The sequence below is a fragment of the Trachypithecus francoisi genome, unplaced genomic scaffold, assembly GCF_009764315.1.
Source record: "Trachypithecus francoisi isolate TF-2019V2 unplaced genomic scaffold, Tfra_2.0 Lachesis_group11, whole genome shotgun sequence".
Classification (NCBI taxonomy): domain Eukaryota; kingdom Metazoa; phylum Chordata; class Mammalia; order Primates; family Cercopithecidae; genus Trachypithecus; species Trachypithecus francoisi.
The window spans coordinates 55,723,077-55,743,254 of NW_022681456.1; the positions used below are offsets into that span (position 1 = coordinate 55,723,077).

The following is a 20,178-nucleotide window of genomic DNA, read 5'->3' on the forward strand; positions in this document are numbered from 1 at the left end:
AGTATTTCTTAAACTCTACTACACTTAAGAATTAACTGAGGATCTTTTAAAACCATAGATGCCCAATTTACACCCTCATAAGCTTAATCAGAATGTCAGCAGATAGGAGCCAGTTTTTCAGTATACATTACAAATCCCCAGGTGATTCCAATTTGTAGCAAAATTTGTAAATTACAACTTCCAAATATGTTCTTCAAAGAAAGTAACTGCAGATAATTTCAGTTTACTACCATGTGGTTGCAGGAATTGCACTGCTCACACTAGAGTAATACATTATAATTTTCTTATTTGGACCATAATACTATATAATTCATGTGTTTTTCCTGTGATATTAAAACATATTCCTTTATAGCAGTAATACAAAGAAATTCATTATTATTTCAATGGACACCACGTTTATCATTTGGCTCAGGTAATAGTCACACATCTGTAGCTTATGGACAGTCACTCTCAGGACGTTTACTTGCCTAATTATTATGTTAGGCACAATTTAATGTCAAGCACAATTTCTTGGGCCCTTTTTTTCTACTTGTGGTTTATCTTTTATTGGCATGGAACACCTACTTTCCCTCCCTTTTTCACGTTGAATTTAAGCATGGCTTGCTAACTATAAAAATGTTGGCTGTGTAATGAAAATAAAATGAAAAGTTTCTGAGAGCTAGAGCCAGTCATTATTTTCAGAAGTATCCAAATGCACAGATATATTGAGCCTTGAGGTTTTGGGATTTCATCAAAATAGTTAATCTTATCATAATGCCCTAAAGAAAAACAGTTTTGTTAGAGTAATTCTTCAAATAGACTGTTATTTTCTTTATTACAGAAACTAAACAAATGTAATAGAAATTGGTTCATATTTTTAGAATTGAGTAGTTTCAACATATATAATTAATATTAGCATCCTGTAACACTACTGGTTTTTCATGTTCTGTCAAGCAAACCATTTATTTATTCATTCATCACACATTTATTAAACTTATTTTATATGCCTGAAAATGTGCTCTGTGCTACAGAGATCAATTTCAAAACACGGCCACTATTTTCATGTATTCTAAAGAGCACTGAATTATTTCAATTACTCACATAAAAAAATGGGACAGAAATTTTTCAAGGCAGAATTTTTCTGATTGTCTATTTTCATAGTTGTATGTTTATACTGACCCTTACATACTTGCTAAATATGAGCATGTCTGATTGCTAAATTACAAATTGGGTTTCAAATGAGAAAAGGAAGAGTTTCATCGTCTTCACATATGAAAACTCAAGACACTTACAAGTATATTTTTAACTACACTTATTATTTTAAACCTGAGAGTTAACATGTGTTCTGGACATATAAACCATAGAGTGTGTATTAGAAATACTGATATTGGCAGGGCGTGGTGGCTCACGCCTGTAATCCCAGCATTTGGGGAGGCCAAGGCAGGCAGACAACCTGAGGTAAGGAGTTTGAAACCAACCTGGCCAACATGGCAAAGTCCATCTCTACTAAAAACACAAAAATTAGCTGGGCATGTTGGCAGTCATCTGTAATCCTAGCTACTCTGAGGAGGCTAAGGCATGAGAATCACTTGAACCCGCAAGACAGAGGTTGCAATGAGACGAGATCACCCCACTGCACTCCAGCCAGGGGGACAGAGTGAGACTCTGTCTCGAAGAAAAAATCCTGATATTTATTAATTTCAGTGATGAATAAACTATTCTAAAAATGTAGTGCTTTTAATTAGCACAGCTCTTCATTGAACTCATACATTTTAAGCTATGTGTTTTATTACAGCCAGTCTTTTAGCATTTTTTACTGTAAATATAACCTGTTTCAGGACATGTAATTAGAAGCATCTATCACAATATTAACAAAGTAATATCTCGTCTATTCACATATTTTTACACTTATGGATAGTTAATGAACATTACAGTTTGGTACTAAATATCAAGATATGATTCATAACCTCTTCATAGTTTGTGATTAAATCTAAACCATGGCACAACACTTAACACCGAGTGATTAATTCATTCAGCAACTATCAACTGTTTATTATGGTCAAAGAGCTCTGCTCAATGGTGAAGGGATATAAAAATGCATGACAAGATCTTTGCCTTTGTGAGCTTGTGAAATAGCTGAGGAGACAGAAAAGATTCATAAATTGTCATAATGCAAGGCGTAACATGATACATTTCAAAGAGAATTATAAACGACTCTGTAGAGCAGCGAGGAGAATGGAGTTATCAATTTCCACTACAGATATGGAGAAAGCTTCACAGAAGTGTCATTTAGACTTAAAAGCTAAGTTGGGGCTGGGTGTGGTGGCTCACGCCTGTAATCCCAGGCCGAGGTGGGTGGATCACCTGAGGTCAGGAGTTTGAGACCAGCCTGGCCAACATGGTGAAACCTCGTCTCTACTAAAAATACAAAAATCAGCTAGGTATGGTGCCATGTGTCTGTAATCCCAGCTACTCTGGAGGCTGAGGCAGGAGATTCGGCTTGAACCCGGGAGGAGCAGGTTGCAGTGAGCTGAGATCACGCAACTGTACTCCAGCCTGAGTGACAGAGTGAGACTCTGTCTCAAATAAATAAATAAATAAAAAGCTAAGCTTGATTTTATATAAGGTTAGACAAGCATCAGAAGGAGGAACAGGGCATACCAACAAGAGCAACTACAAGGAAAACTGTTCACAAGGATGCTTGAAAATTGATCGCTCCAGTCCTTAACTTCTGCAATTACGCTTATAGAGTTGACTTTGACCTGGGATTTAAAATGTTGAGTTTCCCACTGGACTCAAACCCTGCTACAATGTAAAAAGCTAAATAATCATAAACCATATAGCAGGTATAATGCCTCAAAGATTTATTTCTCTCTCCATAAGAAATTCACCCAAGTTAGAACATGGCTAAAGTGCTAGATATTGCTGTTGCCAATCATATATAGAGAATGTCTGGAAAAACATAAACCAATCCTAACTTTGGATATTTCGGGAAGGTAGATTCTTTTGTGACTTGTGCTATTTTTGTGAACTATACTTCTCATTTTTCACATTAAACATGTAATACTAGTGTCATTACATAAATTAAATAAAATTTCAATCAAAAAATAGATAAGATGGTTTAGTTTGAGCAAATGCCCATCCTAACATTGAATACAAGTAATTACATAGAATTTATCCTAAGATTTTAACTAGAGATAATTTTTTTTCTGGAGAGTTAAAGTAAAATACAGTAATATTTTTGCTTTGGTTAAAATTTGCAGGATGTTTGTTTTCCTTCGTTCATTTAAAAATTATTGGTTCATTGAGACACTTCCAAGCCCTAAAAAATATATAGTTTTATAGGGAAGGGAGGTAATTCCAATTTAATGCAATAAATACTATTATCACAGAGACATAGACTCCTAGAAAAGAATGCAGAAGGGTCTATTTCTTTTTTGTTGTTGTTTTTTTTGAGACAGGGTTTTACTCCCATTGCCCAGGCTGGCGTGCAGTAGCACAGTCTCAGCCCACTACAGCCTCCACCCCCGGGCTCAAACGATCCTCTTGCCTCAGCTACCTTGGTAACTAGGACTACAGGTGTGCACCACCATGCCCGGTTAATTTTTATATTTTTAGTAGAGATGTGGTTTCACCCTATTGGCCAGGCTGGTCTCGGACTCCTGACCTCAAGTGATCCACCATTCTCGGCCTCTCAAAGTGCTGGAATTACAGGCATGAGTCACTGTGGCTGGTCAGAAGGTCTATTTCTGATCAGAGGCCAAAAAGACTAGGAAAGGAGAAAGTTATTAGTAACTAAGACCTACCTAACATAGTAACAAAGATATATTATTTTGAAGTTGTCATTACTATACCAATATACGATGATAAAAGTGTTGATCAGAGAACTGAATTGATATGCCCAAGGTCACTCCAAGCCCATGTTCCTAATCCCCACATTTTGCTGCTTTAAGGGAAGCCTGAGTTAGTCCCTGAGAAGTTAGGAAGGGTTTGCTGAAGGAGAGGATGTGGTACGAGGTGAACGCAGGAAGGAGCTATATGTGAACTGGTCACGGTTGAGAAACAGCATAGGTGAGGGATCTTTTAAGAGATCAGAATAGCCAGGAATATTGAATTGACTCTCATTTAAATCTTTCTCCACAACTTTCCATTGTGTACTATTGTGAAACTGCTCAAAAGGTTAGCAGCCTTCAAATCAGTTTGAAGAACATGGATAGAATGCATCAGGCAGAAGGGACTCCAGAGTACGAATCCTGAAATCTAGAGAAAGACAGTGGCGGGAGACAAGGCCACACAAATAATTAGGGACTCAATGAGGAACATCCTCCATGCCTTGCTAAGGGTCAGGCTTGATCTTAAAGATCAGAGATCTAAATGTGTGCTTTAATCAAAAAAGGGAAATGATCAGTATTGCAATGAATACATCCATTTAAATGACCACATAGTACATACATAGATTTATTAATAGATAGTAATAAACATTTCACAAATCAATTTTTACTCATATCTGAAATATTCTCTAATTTTTAAAAAATCTTATTTTAGTATATTTCATTTTTAAATTCAGTTGTAACACACTAACTCATAAGGTACTGTGTGAGCAAGTTGCAGTTTTAAAACTCGTATCATGCACGTAAAGAATGGAAGCACGGAAAATGATTTGGAGCTTCTCTATGTTCTCCTCAACCACTCAACAACCAAGTACAGGAAGGAAGTTTATACAGAGTCGTAAGCAAGTATGCTATCTACTCCATATACAAAACCCTTTTCATCTTCACTGTACGTTTTAGTAAAGTTGGTATTATTTTTCTTATTCACTAGAGACTCAGAAAGATAGCATAGCTTATATAAGCTTACACAATTAATGAGAAGCAGAGCCAGAACTAAAACTTAAACCTGTCTTTCTGCAATGAGCTTGCTCTTCTGCCTCATTATGCTTACTACCACTATAATTTAAACATTCTCACTCAGCTATTCCCAGCCTCTGACTCAGACTTACTACACAGTTGGAAGATGGCTAGGAAATAGTGCCAGGTACAAAGAAAGTAGGGGATCAATAAATATTTGGTTGAATGTAAGAATGAACACTGTGTAGTGTAAAGGTAAAGACAGAAATGGGTACGCAAAAATCCACTTGTTCCACACATTTCATAAGTTCACAAGTTGAACTACTTGTATATTCTCAAATATCCAATGCATTTTATATGTTGGTAGATTAACATACAGAATGGTTGATGTGGCCTCAAGCAAAAGAATGCTGGCATCCACCATAAGCTAGAAAAGGAAAGGAATGGATATCCCCTACAGCCTCTGGAAAACATACAGTACTGTTGACACCTTGATTCCAGTCCAGTGACATGGATTTCTGCCCTCCAGTACTGTAAGAAGTTAAATTTCTATTGTTTTAAGTCACCAAATTGGTGGTAATTTGTTACAGAAGCCACAGGAAACTAGTACAAGGATCTACTCAGTAAAGCAGTAGAAATCAAAACTTTGGCAAGCCCAAAGGTGAGCAGGGATCATTGTGAGCATGCACAATTCCAGGCCTTGTCCTCTGGAAATGTGATTTGTTAAGTCTTAGTGCTAGGGACAGAGAAGATGAGGGGTGCAGTTTAGTTACCCCTGTGTCATTGCAAAGCAATGCCTTACAGGCTTTTCTTTCCCATCTCAAATGTGTTTGTGTTTGCAGAATAGGGAGAGGAATAGGGGATATTAATTGGATTTTGCTTTTTGGTTTCTGTTTGTTTATTTGCTTAGTTGATCCGTGATTAGATACAAGGAGTACGTTTATTAATTAGGTCCTATAGTGTAATTAAAAATTTTGCAGTTAAAAAAAACTAGATTTGCATCGTGGTATTACAATTTTCACATTGTAAGAAACTGAGAAGTTTTTACTCTCTCAAAGCTTCAGTTTCCTCATCTGTGAAGTGGGCATGAAAAGAATTCAAGTTCCCACATCAACATATCATGTGAGGATTAAAGATGCTTATAAATAGCTTGGCTCCATACTAGGTATGTGTGGGTGTGTGTGTATACACACACATATATCCACACTAGAAATGGAGAAGGGTATATTCAATTATTTATATGTATAGGTACTCTTCCTAAGATGGAGCTAAGCTCTATAAACTCATGTATACTAGAACAGAATCGTGTGTGTGTGAGACTAGCTATATAGACATAGATACGGAAAGTTCCTGAGGATATAATCAGATTAAATCTTTTGTTCAAAACCCTACTATTCTTATTTAACTTACTTGATAATTGGAGAATTACGAACATCATTTAATATTTTGTATCAGTTATAGGTAATATTAAATCTTCATTATAAACTATAATTTGCAATAGTGTTATAAACATAACTTATTAAAAATTACATCAGTATTCACTGACCTGAAGATATATTCTTTTGTTTTTTAATAAATTTCTGCTTTTAAATTTGTTCCAGAAAACAAAACCAAACAAGAGAATGTATTGTTTTATTATAAAGTTATTAAACTCTTCTAAATCTAAAATATGTATGTATATAAACAGCTAAAGTTACATAAAACAACTTATTATTTGCCAAATTCACAATTTTACCATAAAATTTATAAATCATTATTTGTCTTACAAGACCACTCCCTCTCCCAGTTTCCTGAGAGTTTATATCCCTGCCATAGATAGAAGAAACAAGTGTAATATTCAAGAATAATTCTTATTTATATTGCAAGTTTGGGCATAGGGGAAGGAGAAGGAGGGGAGCCAAATAATTTTTTTTAGAAAGAGCAATCTCAATCAAAATCCAGGAAGTTATTTTGTGGATATCAACAAACTAATTTTAAACTTTATATGAAGAGTCACAAGACCTAAATTGCCAACAGAATATTGAAGAAGTACAAAATTGGAGGACTGATACAACACAACTTTATAACCTACATGAAGTAAGTCATGTAATCAAGAGAGTAATCAAGACAGTGTGGGGTTGGTGAAAAAATGGGAAAATAATGAGTGGAACAGAATAGAGAGCCCAGAAGTAGACCCAGATTAACATAGTCAATTGATATCCAATGAAGAAACAAAGGCAATACAATGAAGCAAAGATCACCTTTTCAACAAAGAGTGCTAGACGAGCTGGACATCTACATGCAACAAATACATAAATAAAAATAGACACAACACTAAAGACATGATGTGTAAAATAAATAATTGATAAGCTGGACTCCACAAAAATTAAAAACTTCTGCCTTGTAAAGCACAGTGTCAAAAGAATGAGAAGACAAACCACAGATTAGCAGAAATATTTACAGAAGACACAATCATCACCCAAAGTTTACAAAGAACTCTTAAAACTCAACAAGAAAACAAACAACCCAACCTGGTTTTTAAAACTGGGGTCAAAGACCTTAACACTCACTTCACCAAAACAGATATAGTGAAGATGTATAAGCATATGAAAAGATGCATATTTCCACAACATATGTAATCAGGGGAATTCAAATTAAAGTTACAATGAGATGCTATTACAAATCTATTAGAATGGCCAAAATCCAGAACACTGACAACACCAAATGCTAGTGAGGATGTGGAGCAGCAGGAATTCTCACTCATTTCTGGTGGGAACGCAAAATAAAACACTTTGGAAGATAGTTTGGTGGTTTCTTACAAAACTAAACAAATGTCATATGATCCATCAGTCACACTTATTAGTACTTACCCAAAGGAGTCGAAAACTTAAGTTCACACAAGAATCTACCCATGGAAATGTATAGCAGTTTTCTTCACAGTTGCCAAAACTTGGAATCAACTAAGATGTTCCTCAGTAGCAGAATGGATAAACTGTGGTACATTCAGACAATGGAATACTATTCAGCACTTAAAAGAAACGAGCTATCAAGCCATGAAAAGACACGAAGGAACCTTAATTCCATATTACTAAGTGAAAGAAGCCAACCTGAAAAGACTACATGCTGCATGACTCCAATAATATAACAGTCTCTATAGAATAGGCAAAACCATAGGGACAGTAAAACAATCACTGGCTCCCAGGGGTTGGAGCAGAGAGGATATGTAGGGCAGTAAAATTACTCTGTATGACACTATAATGGTAGACATATGTCATTATACATTTGTCTAATGTACAATACCAAGAGTAAACTTTAATGTGAATCATGGATTCTGGGAGATACTGATGTTTCAATATATGTTTATTAATTATAATAAATACACTACTCTGTTGGGTGATGATGATATGGGGGGGGCTATGCATGTGTGAGGGAAAGGGGTAGATGGGAAACCTGTACTTTTCTCTTAATTTTGCTGTGAACTTAAATTTGCTCTAAAAAAGTAGTTTTTAAAAAAAATAAAGAGGAGGAGGAAGTGGAGGAGGAGGAGAAGGAAAAAAAGAAAGAGCTGAAGATCCAAAGACCCAAATTCCAGACCTTATTTTGTTAAATTTATTTGTTAGCAAGTCTAAAGACAATCTGGCCTAGACTAAATAGACTAAATAGAGTCCAAACTGTAATTCTTCCACGTACTAAATAAAGGACACAGATTGCCTCAATGAGACACAGTTGTATTATAGGTTTGCTGTGATGGCTAAATGAAAAGTATAAGCAAAACATCTAGCACAGCACTAGGTATATACTACTGATGTTCAATAAATAAGTGATAATAACATCGTTGAACTATCAGATCTTTCTCTGAAGTTGTATGTTTCTATGTAATGATTTCCCAGTATTTCTTGTTATGTTTGAAATATGGCTAATACAAGTCAGGTGGGAAATATGATTTTTCAAAGTGTAACAAGGAATGTCAATATTTTTTCTGTGTCTATCCACACAATTCAGTTTAACTGAAATCATATTAAAATAATTTAAATATAATTTCATGAAGCAACTAGCTTTGGCACATCTACTAAATTTCAAAATATTTATCTGATCAAAGACAAATTTTGCATACAATTGCACTGAGGTTAAGTGAACAAGATTTTCCTTATTTTATTTACTTTTTTCTTATTATTTAAATAATTGTAAATACATAAACTATCACAGATTTTTTTCAGATAGAAGTATTACAATTCATATTGAAAATGGCTGCATATCTTAATATTTTGCTTCCTAAACTAAGATTGTTAAAATTGTCCTACTGTAAAATATTTTTCCACTGATTATTGTAAGTGATAATTTTATTAAGTTTGGCAGTGGGGGGTGGCAATTGAGAAAGATGGAGAAATAAGTTCCTTAAAAATACCAACTATTAAATGTAAAAAGTTAAAATTATAAAAGGATTCTTATGAAATATGTCTTCAAATACCATGATTGTATTTTGTGTTTACTAATACTGGGCTGCCAATAAAAAACAATTTGTAGAATTTTAAGTACAAAAAAATCAGGATAAAGAATATGCCAATTATTTATTAAAGTGGTCAATATTCAAAGATATAGCAGAAACACCAACTACATTTTGCAATGGTTATATATGCATATATAAATTTTAATGTCCTTAAAAATTATATCTTCTCTTCAAAAACAAAGAAAAAATCTGTAATTCAAACCAAGTTACTTTATTTCAATTTCTATTTATCATATCAATTATACAAACAAGTATAAATTTTGACAACAATGAGAACAACATTTAAGCTATTTATTCTATAATACAAAGTTAATGCAACAAGGTGTTCTTGTATTTTTAACTTCTATTTAATTTCTAAATGGCAGACCAAAGAATTCCCACAACAAAATGATTTCACATTGCTGTTTTTCTTTGTAAATTAGACTTACTAAAACTGAAGAGAAATCATCCTCTTTGGCATTTTTTTTTAAATCAAGGTAGCAAATCAGAGTTCCAATTGACTTTAGAGTTTATCTGTCCATTTTCCTCATTGCAGAAATGAGCAGAGGCCCTGAGCATTTACTGAATGCCTTTTCATGGGTCACATATACAAAATTAGAATTCCAGTGACCTTTGTCCTTTTAACAAAACACACTGCTTCTTAATGCCTCTATGTTATGTCAACCACTTCATTTGAACTTGACTAGTGTGTGGAGCAACCTCTAGAGACAAGCAGATTTAAAAATCATTTAGGTGATATTCTAATAACTGAAATATATATTCCTTAATACTAGTAGGTTATACATATTTTTGCAAAGTTTGAATCTGTATAAAAATAATGAAATCATTAAGAAAAATACAAAGTAAAGATTTTCATTTAGTATTTCTTTATAGATCAAAGTTCTATTTGTAGTAAAGCATTTGTCTTCATTAAGCTATCTTTTTCTAGCCATTCCAGAAGATGAATATTTTCAAAGTCAAGGGATCATGTGACTGGACTAACTTAGCAATATTCCACTCCTCTGAGTCATAGTGCTACAATTTTGCAGTGTGCCATATATAAGATTTTATTAAACCTTTAAGAGCATTCCAGTATTTTATCTCTTCCCTATTTGGTTAAGAACCTCCTCATCTTCTTATCTTACCTAAAAAAAAAAAAAAAAAAAAAAAAAAAAATCCTTTAAAAGAAGAGTGATTACAAGCAGTAGCTGAAAAAAATAAAACTTTAAAGGACAAGCTACTGATAAAAGCATGGGCTTTTTTAACTATTCAGAATAGTTTCACTTTCCAGATAAATATAAACATTAGAAATAGGATCAAGAAATCTCTATCCCAAATGGGATTAAAGATGTGAATTCCATAACAGTAATGATTCTGGGAGCCATAACCCTATGGGACATAGAATCAGATAGGCAGGAAAGACTTAAATCTAATTTTCCAGTTACTAAGAGTTAAAAAGGAATAAGGAGCCAAAAATATTCATATCAGCAAATTGTAAACAACATATATGTTATACTAAGAACTTAGGTTGAAGGTTGTGACTGGAAAACAATTGAGCTATTGTGGTAAAATAGAGCCAAGAAAGAGGAAGGACAAGCTGTGAACTACATTTGCCAGATCCTTAGCTGTCTTACATAGTCTAATACTTGGTTTGCAACTATTTCACATAATCAGATGTCCTCATTCTTCTGTGCATTTGTGAAGATCCTTAAATATAATGGTCTATTTAAAATTGTTTTTAAAAATGTCTTTCAAACAACTTTTACCCTACATGTCTAACATTTTTGTCTAAGAAACTTGTGCTTGTGTCTCTGCATTCTAACTAAATGTTGGGCATATTTTTGCTATTTTTAATTTGCTGGGCATTTGGGACATTCCTGGTATTTATAGTTTACTAATTTATTTCCTCATGTAAGCTCACCAAAGTTGGGATGTGCAGCATATATTTTGAATCTTGATACCGCCCACCTAGGAATTACTCAACAGGTGCCATCCACATTAGTAACTTATCTTTGGATGAGGTTAAATTTAGTGTTGAGTAAGCTCCAACAAACTAAGTTCTATTTTCCCGGATCAGTTTAGTCTCAAGCTCATCAAAGGAAAATAACCATGACTTTGAAACTTAAGATAAATATGAACCACAATATCTCAGTAATTATACTAATAAACTGCTAAAAGGACACATTCATATTTTTTTAAATATGTGCTCTTTAGACTATGCTATTCAAAAGAATTATTGTAGGGATTATATATACATGTATTATATATATATATGTGTGTGTATATATATATCTCCATACACACATACACATATTATATAGAGAGAGTTAAATTTTCTAAGTCGCGCGCGCGCGCGCGCGCACACACACACACACACACACACACACACACACACGTGGTGAATTTTTCTTTATTATAAGGTAACCATGGCCAGGTGTGGTGGCTCATGCCTGTAATCCCAGTACTTTGGGAGGCCGAGACAGGTGGCTCACCTGAGGTCAGGAGCTCGAAACCAGCCTGGCCAACATGGTGAAACCCTGTCGCTATTAAAAATACAAAAAAAAAACAAAATTAGCCAGGCGCGGTGGTGGGCGCCTATAATCCCAGTTACTCGGGAGGCTGAGGCAAGGAGAATCGCTTGAACCCAGGAGGCGGAGGTTGCAATAAGCCAAGATCACACCATTGTACTCCAGCTTAGGTGACAGAGCAAGACTCTATCTCAAAAAAATAATAATAATAATAAATAAATAAAGTAACCATTAAACCATTAGAAAATCACATGAAAAGAAAGTACATTCATATATCTAAAATTCTGAAGTTGTTATATTAATTTAAATTCCTCTAGTTTCTATTTAACATACTTTCTTTTCTACTTTGAAATTATTTATTATATTTGATGTACACAAAATAATACATGTAATACTTATGTAAGTTGTAAAAGCAGAATAATAGAGTGCATTATGCCCCACAGAACTAAAGTCCTTCAAATAACCTGCCTCTACTTATGTGTTTCTTCCCTGTCCCAGCCATAATCCTTTCAGTGGTAGCTACTATGGAGAGATTTGTGTTTATACAAATATGTTACATACATACTTTTTCAAGTATCAGTATCTTCACCCCGTCATAACCTTTTACGACATGATACAGAAGCAAATGTATCCCCATTGTTTTCCAATATCAAATTTTCCACACAGATCAAAATTTCCTCCTCTTCTACTTCCTTTAGGACTTCATATAGTCACTTACCACTTCATTTCCCTGGACCCTTTCCTCTCCCTCTACTGCTTCCTCCTTCTCTGCTTACTTCCTGCCTTGCAAAACCTCCCCTCAACTCTGTCTTCTTCTCAAACTATTTATTTATTTTTTCTTCTCTAACAGTATCTTAACAGGACACTCTTAGAAAAATTATTCATGACTCAATGGATATAGGCACTTATCAGTTACTTCTTAACACATTATCACTCTACAGAAGATGTTCACATATATGTAATCAATGCCTATCCAATTACTAAAAATAAATACCTCATTCCATTACACCAGCTATTTAGCTGCATAACATTTGACAGCATGTTACACATTCTGCTCATCTTACTTCACCCTAACTTGCTGGGGTAGTCCAAGTATTAGAGCTTCAACTACAGCATCTTCCCTAAAGATTAGCAGTCCACATCTGTGATTCTGTTTCTCAATGATAGTCTCACTCTCTCAACATTCTTTCCCTTTCCTGACTCCTATACCTCTATCACATGAATATTTATATTTCCTAGAGTGAAAAACCTCAGGTTTCTTCTCCTGTGACTTTATGCAGACCTCCTGTAAGATTCCATTCTTGTCCATGGCTTCAACTATTACCTATTCTTTCAGTATATTCTAACCAATACCCTTTTCTGACCTTCAGAAACACATGTCTGATAGCCTAAAGTTACCTCCAAATTGATGTTTTAATAGATACATCAAGTTCCACATGTTGAAATATGAATTCATCACCTTCCCCCCCCCACCTTTTAAAGACATTTTTTTCTGCTTCTAAAATAATCATCTTGTTTATGGTAATTACTTACCCATTCAAGCTAAAAAATTGGGGCCATTTTAAGCTCCTTGTACTCTCCATCACCCACATTCAACTGGACACCAACATTTACTTACTTTATAATCCCCATGAAGCATCTAGGGTGATCTTTTAAAATATTTATATGAGATCATACCACAACCCAGCTTTAAAAGTCTTCCAAAGGCTCTGTGACTGAGTTAGAATACCATAGCAACTCCTTACTTTGGCCCCACACTATCAGGCTTCCTTGTTCCCTTCAAACAACTCTCCTTGTGCCTAATCCACAGATCTCTTCAATCTGTTTGTGGAATGCACCATACTTATTCCACTCTCAGTCCTTTTTGTTCTTGCCTATGTAACTGTTGCCGTTATTTATCTAAACATTTGCTCCTCCATTTCTCAAGTGTAGTTCATTCAAATGTCGTTATACCTTGTACTTAGTGCTCAGTAAATATTGATTACATGTGAATTAACTGGCTACTATGGAAATTTATCAATACATTGTAGATTCATACGACAAAAGAGATCTTCTGTTCTTAAAGGCTTAAAATGATTCAATAAAGGTTAGCAAGTTTAACATTTAAATAAAAATAATTTGTGATTAAAAATAGTAGCAGACCTAATTTTACTTTATCTTTTGTTATTAACCTCCAACAGCAACCAAAGGCCACAAAAGACCAGGTATACAGAAAGAGGTGGCCAAAGTAGTGCTATGAGTAAGTATACCACTCACTCTTACTAATGTAGCACCTGCCAGTGTTATGCAATCAAGGAACAGGCAACATCCTGTTTGGAGTAGATACATGAAATTCTTAAGCCTAGTCATGCTATCATAATTATCTTTCGTTTTCATTCTTGTCTCAGTTAAAGTCTGGAATTTGTATTCACTAATACTGCTTACACAAATTCTTAAGAACAGAGGCAAAAATAATTCAATCAAAAAAGTTACATTTATTTCATATGCATTTTTTCTGAATCAAGATATTGAAGGCATGCCAAATTCAGATTCAAAATTCAACTACATCATAAAGAAATGAGGATCTAAATCATTCTTAGTCAATATTCAATATGATCCCAACTAATGCTTTTTGGCTGGATAAACTACCTTTTTTATAGCATTTGCATTTCTCAGAGTTTGGTCTTTCTATTTTGTTTTAATCAGAAGTGGAAATATCAACATAACTTGCATAATATCTGTAACATGATATTTTGCAGTTAACAAATAAGAAGTAATAAAAAATAACAGAGTCTGAAACTCAAGAGAATCTTTTCACAGACTTGTAGAATCTCTAGGAACAGCTGTTTCCGATAAATAGGTAAAAACAGCATCTCTATTAACCATTGTTATGAGCTTTGCAATTTGAGTATAAGCTTGCCTGTGTATTGAATTCTCTGTAATCCCACAATCAAATTGGAGTGTAGCCAAGTAGGTGAGAATTTCTAGACTTAAAATGTTTTATATTATTCAACACCTCCTCATGGTAAAAATAATGAAAGCAAAAGCAACCATGTTGGGTTTAAGAAACATAATTATGATTTCGGGGGACTGTTGAGCTTTTTAACTGAAAGCCTTAAAAATCTTTTAACAGGTGTTAATCTATACATGTGTCCTTTACAAAGTTTGTAGCAATACTATTCTGCATTGCATTTTAGTTTTGTTAATAAAGAATGTTCACATACATATCTCATTGTCACATTCTAATTAAGGTTCATTTTACAGATGAGAAAGCTGAAGCTCAAAGAAGTTACATATTTTTCTTAACATCACACAGCTTATTACTGTATCAAGGTCTAAATGTATTCTGATTTGGCTTGTTCACAGTAAAACCTCAGAAAACAACTGTAATTAATTCCCACAGAGTCATTTTTGTGCCCAAAGTAATTAGATCAGGAAGTTTTCTTTAAACTGAAGGATTGTATAGAAATCCTTTCTTTTGGCCGGTGCGGTGGCTCAAGCCTGTAATCCCAGCACTTTGGGAGGCCGAGACGGGCGGATCACGAGGTCAGGAGATCGAGACCATCCTGGCTAACACGGTGAAACTCCGTCCCTACTAAAAATACAAAAACTAGCCAGGTGAGGTGGCGGGCGCCTGTAGTCCCAGCTACTCGGGAGGCTGAGGCAGGAGAATGGCGTAAACCCGGGAGGCGGAGCTTGCAGTGAGCTGAGATAGGGCCACTGCACTCCAATCTGGGCGACAGAGCGAGACTCCACCTCAAAAAAAAAAAAAAAAGAAATCCTTTCTTTTACAGTGATTTTTTTCACAACCACATACACAGAGTTAATGACATTATATTAGTCCTGGGAATAATTATTTTTTATTTTTTAATTTATTTTGTTATTTTATTTTATTTTATTTTTTTGAGACAGAGTTTTGCTCTTAATGCCCATGCTAGAGTGCAATGGTGCGATCTCGGCTCACCACAACCTCTGCCTCTCTGGTTCAAGCGATTCTTCTGCCTCAGCCTCCCGAGGGGCTGGGATTACAGGCATGCGCCACCATGCCCAGCTAATTTTGTAATTGTAGTGGAGACGGTTTCTCCATGTTGGTCAGGCTAGTCTCGAACTCCCGACCTCAGATGATGCACCCGCCTTGGCATCCCAAAGTGCTGGAATTACAGGTGTAAGCCACCACACCTGGTCAATTATTTTAAAAATAGACATGATAGTTAATCACTTTTAAAAATAAATTATGTTTATGATTTTGGATTTCAGTTTTCTGACATTAAGTAAAGCAGGTCAGCAGATTTTAAAAGTTGATAGTTTTTTTTATTCTTCCAAGTTTCTGACAACTAAGAACTCATTAAATTCATTTAAAATGCCTATTCTATGCTGAAGAGTTTTGGAGAAAGCTTCATCTTGTGGATTTTGGCTGTCATTCCTGATTGTATCTGCTTGATATAACTTTAGTTAAGGCATTTTATATTTCAGTTTTCCTACAAAACTAAGTTGTGACTTTTTAATTAAGAAATAGATTTTTATCTCTGTAGTTTATTACTCTTTGACTTTATTATAAAACTGTATGTTTTTATTAGTTGATAAAGATAAGAGATAGCTGGGAAAGAGGTAGATATCCAGGCTGAAAGCTTTCTGGAAGAGACTATGAATCATATCTCAAAATCAGTCACTGCTCACCAAACTTACAGCAACATGCCTTGAGAACTATTTCCAGAAGTGTTAAAGAGTCCATGTGTTTACACTGGACTTTGTTATGAACAAAGAAAATACTATTTATATACTTTAAAATGCACATGGCAAGGCCTGTTCTTTAAGCCAGTTGTTCAGACAAAAATAATCCACTTAAAAGTAGAAATGAAATTTACTACCATTAAGACCAGTGTTAAATTAAATTATGCAGAACAGCAGAACAAAAAAAAAGTCAAGGATCTAATAAGACATCTGAAAATATGTCATGTGTATATAGGAGTCACTTAATGATATTGATGTGCCTAAACTGAACCCACACGAATACATATGAGAGAATGGGATCAAATGGTTTCTTAAGCAGGAAGACATGCAGAAAAAAATAATATCCATTTACAAATGCATTTAATTCTGGAAGTGAAGATCAGCATTATATATTGAGAATAAAAATGATTCTTACCATCTGAGACTGACTTCTAGGACATCCATTGATATCTTCAACTTTTTCATTTGCTAAAGCCAAGAGATAAAATAAAAGAGAGAAAAAAAGAACGACATGCTTAAGCAATGAAGTGAAACACACACATGAAAACAGGAAAAAAATACCAAGCAAAAATGCTCCTGCTACATATATTCTGTCTTCCAAGCAGTACACAAGAAGACACACTTGTTAACAGCTGCCAATTCTATATGCACAAATCAGGCAAAAAAAAAAAAAAAAAAAAAATGAGTGAGAAGGAAGTTGCTGCTAATTCTTTAGCCTGTGCCAAATGACTGCTGACATGAAGCCTTTCACAATTGTCCCTGTTGGATCAGGATACAGTTTCAAGGCATCTCAGAGTGTATGAGTTGCTCCAGCTAACGAAATACACACATGGGAGACATATGGTTTAATGAAGCATTCATTTCTGACAGTTCAATTCAAATGATTCAATAAAGGTTAGCAAGTTTATGTATATAAAGATACAGTTCCAGTTATTTAAAAGTATGGCCAAACTGCCTTTTTCAAACATCCTCACATAAACATTTCAATTAAATCAGGGGAGAGCTACATGAATCTCAGAGACACATGGACCAGTTCAGTAAGGCGCTTAACTTAAGTTGTGCTTTACCAAAGAGATGGCAGCAGAGACTTTTATGCTTTCTTTCAGAAGGAAGGTCTTACCAATAATCTGGATGATTTCTGCTAGGAGTACTCCATCTGCAATGTCTTGTTGCAAGTCCTTGATCAGCCGCTTGTGGCCCGATTTTGCTAGGTAGTGGTTGGCCCAGTCAGTGTAAATCTGTTGAACAGAGAGAAGGAAGAAGTGAGATGGGGTGAGGGAAAAGAGAGACAATAAAATGCTGAAGACAAATGTTGGGTTCAAAGGGAAGCTATTCTGGATCACATTCCAGTTTAAGAAGTCATAGCTCTAAAGGAAATAGTTGTAAAGTAATTTGTAAACAGCTCTTTCCCCAACTTATCTCTCGTTTCAAAGGGGATGATTCACTCTTAAAATTAAGGGCTAGTCACTTGTGACAAAGCAAAACTTCCCTTCAGGATGACTACTGAGGAAACTCCCGTTGCAGATCAGTTTGGGTTTTCTCTCTCTTTATTGTTTCTATCATTTTGAAAACAATCCTGCCTGTTCATGTAAAAGAAAGCCACCTGGACTGATTTATATAGAAACATTACTATAAAAAATTGTGCTTCTCTGAGAAGACTATTGAATTTGTCATGTGAGATACTGTATGTGTGACAAGATTTTGGCATCATTTTATGAAATAATTACAAATACCTTCCTGTCTAAGATATTTTATTTGGATTGTCATCTTCCATTTAAGCCTCTTGAAATGTGTTTATATGAGAGAATAGAGGCAGCAAATGGAGTTATTACATAGAAATTACAATGCAGAATTCAGAAGTGAATTGTAAGGCACAAAATTGAGAATTTGACATAGAATAGAGGTGTCTCTTCAACAGCAGATCATGATATACAAAAATTTTACAAAAATAAAGCATTGTTAATCTTTTCAATTAAATAGAATACTTACTAATTGTAAGGGAAAAACTAAACATGAAGATTTCAGCTTCATGGGTGGTGCATATGCATGTATTAGTGGATTTATTACAAGGCAGACTATGATGTGATATAACAGAAAAATGAAATACTTGAAATGAGAATAGAAGAAAGAAAATAAGATATATGCTTGTAAAAAGTATTATTAGAAGCACTGGAATTAGAACTGGAAATAAAATAGAACCTGAGCATGAGAAGCGAGGAGAAGGACCTTGCTTGCAGAGGGTATGACATATAGAAAAGCCGACAGGCAAAGAAATCTAGGACACAGCTGTAAAATCTGTAATTGAGGCAGAATGTCTAAAATTAGGGAAAATTAGGCTGAAAAGGTAAGTTGCATTTTATAGTCATGAACACTAAATGCCAAGCATATTAAAAACTTTTTAAACATTTCTCACAAAGCAAATTCACATTTAAAAAGTAATAATAATAAATTAGAAGTATAGAAACTAAAAAGTCAAAGTCTCCCCACAACTTTCAACCCTGTCCATTTTTGAACAATTTGGTATGAAGAATTCTAGAATTGATGTGTCTACACTCCACTTCACACTATATATACCACAGAACACACACACACACACACATATATACCCATACACACACGAGATGACATTTTTAACCAAATCTGGCTCAAATTTTAAATATTATTTTGCAGTTTCAAATTTATATGTAACAATATTTTAACAGCTTCTCTAAGAGCCATTTCATGTATATTCATCTATTGTTAATATTACATTATATATAATAATCCCCCAGTTGATAGATACTTAACTTGTTTAAATATGTTTCTATTCCATCTAAAGTTGCAAGAGACAGCCTGATATATGTATCTTTCTGAACTCATATGCTAGTATTGTTATATGGCAAAAACCTAGAAATGGGACTGCGAAGTGTTTTGAATGAATCTTGGGTCTAAATATCACAAGATTACAACACAGAAGAAAAAGTGTTCCTTCTATTAGAAAATACAAAGTAGTCCTACTGTCATCAGAAGACTAATACATATCTGGTGGTGATTAAGTTTCCTGAAAAATGTAAACAACTAGAAGCATCCTGTTGCATAAGAAAAATAAACATGAGAGCAAAATTGCATCTCCTTTTATTAATATCCATGATATCCATGTTGAAGATATTGAAGGGTAAGAAAAATTAGTTGCATAACTGTCTCCTGAATTAGCACACAAATACGTGATTTTTAGGTAGATGCTTTATTTGGTAATAATTTTTCTCAATTAAGATTTGCTTGGCAGGGCGCGGTGACTGAAGCCTGTAATCCCAGCACTTTGGGAGGCGGAGGCGGGCGGATCACGAGGTCAGGAGATCGAAACCATCCTGGCTAACACGGTGAGACTCCGTCTCTACTAAAAATACAAAAAAATTAGCCGGGCGTGGTGGCGGGCGCCTGTAGTCCCAGCTACTCGGGAAGCAGAGGCAGCAGAATGACATGAACCCGGCAGGCGGAGCTTGCAGTAAGCCGAGACAGCGACACTGCACTCCAGCCTGGGTCACAGTGCGAGACTCTGTCTCAAAAAAAAAAGATTTGATTATACTTGTATGATCATACATTTCTTGTAAGGATTTTATACTGTTCAGAATTTAAAACATTGAGCATACTCTCCTTCTTTACACATCAT

The 20,178-nt window shown here is 34.7% G+C and overlaps 1 protein-coding gene across 8 annotated transcripts in view; it reads right to left on the bottom strand.

The window, feature by feature from the left end:
• NAV3 (neuron navigator 3) overlaps nucleotides 1–20,178 on the bottom strand; it is a 931,619-nt gene that overhangs the window by 266,831 nt on the left and 644,610 nt on the right. For all 8 annotated transcript variants that reach the window (XM_033221189.1, XM_033221191.1, XM_033221190.1 and 5 more), the window contains 2 exons: nucleotides 17,650–17,767; nucleotides 16,945–16,997 (listed from right to left, as the gene is read on the bottom strand). In XM_033221189.1, coding sequence (XP_033077080.1) covers nucleotides 16,945–16,997; nucleotides 17,650–17,767 — 171 coding nt within the window. The remainder of the gene's footprint in view (nucleotides 1–16,944; nucleotides 16,998–17,649; nucleotides 17,768–20,178) is intronic.